General features: G+C 54.6%; 1 protein-coding gene across 1 annotated transcript; it reads left to right on the forward strand.

Moving 5' to 3' along the window:
- The first annotated feature begins 1,048 nt into the window (after nt 1-1,048).
- LOC127226613 (putative sperm motility kinase W) lies at nt 1,049-5,319 on the forward strand. The gene is made up of 3 exons (XM_051190679.1): nt 1,049-2,303; nt 2,982-3,131; nt 5,087-5,319. The coding sequence occupies exons 1-3, from the start codon at nt 1,049-1,051 to the stop codon at nt 5,317-5,319; spliced, it is 1,638 nt and encodes a 545-aa protein (XP_051046636.1).
- Nucleotides 5,320-5,622: the final 303 nt, after the last annotated feature.

Consider the following 5,622-nt stretch of genomic DNA (forward strand, 5'->3'; position numbering starts at 1 on the left):
GTGGCCGTTTCCCCTCTGTCCCTCTGTCCCCACCAGTCCTCATGAGCTAGTTTATGTTTGTCTCAAAGGCAGTTAGAGCTTCACCTCTGATCCACAGACCACATCCCGTCCTCCTAATGGAGTGAACCTCAGGCACCACAACGTAGGCCTGACTGGAGAGGTTTGACGTGCACACATGAGGCTGGTCCGTGCTCTGGGAGCTGTCCCGACAATCCCTGACATGGTGATGAGACATATCAGATTTCTGGATCACGAGGGAGGAATCCAGATCTCCTATCTATAAGAGTCTCGTGGACACAGTGGTTTCCCAGGAGTCCTTGTGCCGAACAGGCATGACAGAGGCCTAGACCCTCCTGGTCCGCAGCCATCACTGCCTTCTCAGGCGGAGAATAACCCCATGCCCGAGAGACCACGGGGGCCTCCTCCTCCTGCCTGTATTCACACTGCAAGCGGTCTTTAATACACGCTGGAAGCAAGCCCCCGGGCCAGGACTAGGACTAACAGGTTCAGGCTACACAGTGGCCAAGAGGTCCCCATGCCGGGGATCTTTCTGCCTTCATTGGCCCTGGTCCCAAGGACAGATGATGTAAACATGGCTGTGACAAAATCCCCTGATGATTTTGCATCTCTGCGGGATGAGGTACATTTCCAACAAGTGTCCAGCTACAAAGGCCGCTGTCACACGGCGCTGGGTGTGATTTCTAAAGCAGTAAATGTGTGTCTGTCTCTCTGGTCCACCAACGTCGAAGCTGGTGGAGGCTAGTGACTCTTTCCTCAGAAGGGGAAGGTGCTGCGGGCCCAGTGGGGAGACAGTCACTGTAAGCTGTACCCTGCTGTGATTGGCCCACTTCTCCCTTCGACCTCACAAAGAGCCACTATGAAGGGAGAATGAGCGCCCTATATATCAGACCCCGGGCTTGGCTGCTGCTCTGTCCCTGCAGACCAGGGAGCGGGTATCAGTGCGACCTGTGGGACTCTTTATTGTAGTAAGTGTTGTCTTGAGACTACGCGACCACCCGTTGGAGTGAGTGCCTCCACCACCGGCCCCATGGCCTGCCTGGCAAAAAAGGACAGCCTGGGGAGGCAATACAAACTGAAAGGGGACATCGGCCAAGGTGCGTTCGGGTGTGTAAACCTAGCCCGGCACAGATTCTCGGGCACCAGGGTGGCCATAAAGTCCGTGGAAAACCTAAGGGAACGCCTTCGGATGATCATGGCAGAGATTGAGACGTTGCAGCTCTTACAGCACCCGAACATAATCCAGCTGTTTCAGATCATAGTGACTAAGAAGCACACCTATATCATAACAGAGTACGCCTCTGGAGGAAACCTGGCAGAGCTTGTCAGGAAGGGCGGCAGGCTGCAGGAGGAAAAAGCGCAGAAACTCTTCGGTCAGATGGTGTCGGCCATCAGGTATTGCCATGATCGGGACATCATACACAGAGACTTGAAACCCCATAACATCTTGCTGGACTCAGAGGGGAACATCAAGGTGGCCGACTTCGGTCTCGCAAGAAGATGTCGGGCTGGAACTATGCTGCAGGGTAGATGCGGCACCAAGCTCTATAACGCGCCCGAACTGATAGTGAGGGAAGGCTACGACGGGAAAAAGGCAGATGTCTGGAGCCTGGGCGTGGTGCTCTATATTATCACCATTGGGCACCACCCCTTCAAAGGAAGCAGCCCGAAAGAGAGCGACGGGAACATCATCCGAGGGAGCTATGAGCTCCCATCTCACGTCTCTGGGAAACTGGAAAACCTAATTCACCAGATGCTCACGGTTGTCCCAGAGAAGAGGCCCTCCATCGAAGACATTGAACAACATCCGTGGGTCGTGAAATGTGAAGAAGACCTCCCAGATGACACCTACCTGGACCCATACATACTAGACCTGCTGGATAACCTTGGGTTTGATGCCAATGCCATCCTGGAATCTCTGCAAAAGAGAAACTACGATGAAATGATGGGGACGTACCTCATCATCAAAGAGCAGGTACGCAAGGGGACTGAGCTTGACTTCACCACCTTACCCAGGCATGTGGGCCTCGTCCTGACGCCTACCCCATTGCCAGCACGGCGTCTGAAACGAAGAGCCAGCGAGCCCATCTTTGGCATCCTGCACAGGCAGGCTTCACAACCGGACCGGCCGAAGCTGTTAGGGCGGAAATTGGCCAGAAGTGCCTCTCTGCCCCAGTATGGTCCCCAGAGGGAGATCCCCACTTGCAGCCACGCCCCGCTCTCCAGAACTTCCACTGCCACATGTCTCCGTGGCAGCATACTGAAAGAGGAGATGCCCCTGCCACGTAGGCGAGACTCTGACACGGAAACAGCATCTTCCCCTCAGAGCATCGGGTGCTGCCAGAGACTGCTCAGGAGGATCAGGGCTGGCCTGTCAAGATGGTGTTCCTGCTTCTCAGGGAGTTCAGAGACACAGACCCCACCTATGTTCACCAACCGAGTGGCTCCACTGATAGAGGAAGGGAGGAGAGAGAACCCAGGGTGGAACCGGGCAAGCAGGTATGAGAGGGTGTGTGTGAGAGCGTTCCCTTTTATGTTCTCGGCCTCAGGAAAAACCAGAAAAACCAAACAAACAGGAGCGGGTATGTATGTGGGGGTCCTAGGGGATGTTCAGTTGCATTTCTACAACAGCTGGATTAACCCTGCTACACAGCATTCCTCCTGTGGGAGAAATCCAGCTAAAACGTAACTGGGTGGTCTCTGATGCGACTCAACTACCAGTAGACAGAAAACTTGAAAAGGGCGGGTGTGGGAGACGGGGGTGACGGCATGCGGACAGTTGTCCATACTGAACAGATGACTCGTGGCATTCTAGGAACGAATAGACCCCTGAAGTATCCACAGGTCCTGTGGAGATCCTTTTGTGTCACGCCTCATGCAGACACCTTTCAGATCTTTCTGGGTGCAGACCTTGTTTAGCCTAGAACATGGAAGTCACTTACAATGTTGCACCATCTGTGCAGGCTCTCTGCTGACCTCTCTCTCTGAGCACTTTGGCCCCGTGGCTGGCTTCCTGGGCAATGCTTCCTGTTTTGCTCCCACATCCTCCTTCGGGATGAATCTGCTAATGATGGTCCCGGAGTCAGGAAGATATGGGCGCGCTAACCGTCAAGGTACTGGGGACATTCTGTCCTTCTCATCCCATGGTTTTCCATCCTCTTCCTTCTCCCTTGCAGCCCCTGGTAAATGAGTCGACCTTGCAGCACGTGGGACTCTGTCTTCAGGACGGGAGGGTGGCATCTCTAAGTCACACACCCTCAGCATTGCCACCGCTGCCCTCTGTATAGTATGGAGGTAAACAGGGGTGCGGGGCTCTGCCTTTGCTGCTCTGCCACTGCTCAGAGTGACATGGGCCACTCATTCCTGTGCCTAGACTAAGATTTGTCTGAAGATGGGACTTGACCAAGGGCCTCCTGAAAGAGGTCCTGTCTTTTTTCAGGTGCGATGGTTCCGTCTGAAAGGAGAGACATCTGGGGACCCATACTCTTATCTGTGCCTCTGACATAGTGTTGCAGCGACATCTCTCAGTGGAGGGGTAGTGTGAGAGCCGTTGTCCATGGGGAACAGGAGAGCAGGTAAGAAGGATGCTTGGGGACCTAGTGCCTGGCAGGGTGGCTATGATGAAGGCACAAAGGGGCCACTTCAGTGACTCCCTACATTTCACCTGGACACTCAAGAGTGCACTGAGCCCTGCCAAGGCTGACATCACAGGTGGAGGCCACCAGGGCGAGGCTGAGCTGGGTCCCAGCGCCCGTGTAGCTGCATGCCCAGTGTGGAGGAGATGTTTGCTGTATCACAGGACCCTCCACAGGGGCATTCCAGGGACATGCCCTCAAAGGGCAGCGTCACCAAACACACATCAGTTTCCCAACCCCCAGGCTTCCACATTGAGGAACCTGGAAGGGGGTCTCCCTGACTGGTCAGAGGACAGGCATGTGATTTATGTCCCTGCATTTCCTTGCCATCCAGTTTCCCATTGTTGGCCCTCTGACTACCAAGACAGGTGGTCCATTGTTGCTGATGCTCATGGCTGAATAGACCAAGACTGGCTTGGAAGCTCCAAGTAGAATTCCCTCAACAGAGAGGGGGAGTGTGTCCTCAGGGAACCTAACGTGATGACCGGGAATATGGCAGAGGGACTATGGTCAGGGCTCTGAGGATCCACCTCAGGGTCTCCCTGCAGTTCAGATGGACAGACTGAGGCACTGGCTCGGGGATGCTCCCTGATAGAAAAGTGTGGGGCATCGGCCAGGTCTGGCAGCAACTACTCCATGTGAGATTCTGGAATCTTCCTTTGTCATGCTGCAGGCCAAGTCCATGGGACAACGGTGAACCCAAGAAAGCAGTGTGATGCCGCGACACAGGCTCCCCTGCAGGGAGCTAACTCCATTCTCAAGAGAGAGGACGCTGCGATGTCATTCCAAGCATCTGATGAACTGGTCAGAAGTGCTGAGTCTTCACGCCATCCATCCCAAGACACAAACACTTCTCTTGTCATGGGACACCAATGCTGGCCATTGTTTCTGTCCCTTCCTCCATGCATTCTACCTCCAATCACCCAAGGAGAATTCATTCCCAGGGTCATAGTAGAACCCTTTTCCAGATTATGGGAGACAAATCTGGACCGCTTTGCCCTCACAAGTCTGTAAGGACATTCAGGATGTGCTCAGTCCCTGGAAGGTTGTGTTCCAGCTGCAGGATGGGCTGAGCTGGGGCACTGTCACCATCTAATCCAGTAGCTCTTTGTCAACACACAATACTGTTGACAAGGCTGTTGTGTGTGCCCTTCGAGGTGGCATGCTGAGTTATAAAAACACCCCAGCCTGCACTTATGGGGCTATGTCACTGTGCAGACAGGAAGGCAAGGGCGAGGACCCTGGGAGGTTGCCAGGAACCATGTTGCCAGGCGGAACTGTTCCTGGGAAGTAGATAGTAAAACCCGCAGACCCTCCTCTCCAGACCTACTTTGTACGCTGGTGTGTGCGCACTGCAAGCTCAGTCGTCACCGAGGCAACGACTTCAGTCTGACACTCCTTCAGCTTTCCCTCTCCACCTTCTGGACCTGAAGAGCCTGGCGGGGGCCCCTCTCCAGATTTGTCAGAGGTGGCCATGGGACACCTGTCTCTGCGTTTCCTCGGGATATTGGCCCAGCTGTGGGAAGTCTGCAGGGCTGGGCTCTCAGTCCAGGCCATGAAGCCTGGAACTCACTTCCTGGGCTCTGCCCGAGCCAGTCCTCCAGTAGCATCACGGGGACAACTCTTCCTCCACGGGCCCAACTCCTTTCTCACATACAAGGAGTAAGTGTGAAGATTGGGTCTGAGTCTGACCCCAGCTTCTGGGCTGCCTTTGTACAATGCTGTGAGCTGTTCTTTTGCCGGCCAACACTCAGTAAACATGGGGATGTGTCAGGCCCTCAGTAGGTGCTGGATCCCAGGATGATTGGTCCCATGGTCAAGCTGCCCGCTGGAGCCTGCACACTGGCAGAGTCCGGGATATCAGGAAGACAAAGGCGTGAGGTAAGTCCACATGAAACTGTTCAGCGGGGTAGCGGGCCTGAGAGCATTCATGGTTTTCCAGGGAGTTGGAGGAGACGGTCCCTGTGAG

Source organism: Phodopus roborovskii, unplaced genomic scaffold (assembly GCF_943737965.1).
Source record: "Phodopus roborovskii unplaced genomic scaffold, PHOROB, whole genome shotgun sequence".
NCBI lineage: Eukaryota > Metazoa > Chordata > Mammalia > Rodentia > Cricetidae > Phodopus > Phodopus roborovskii.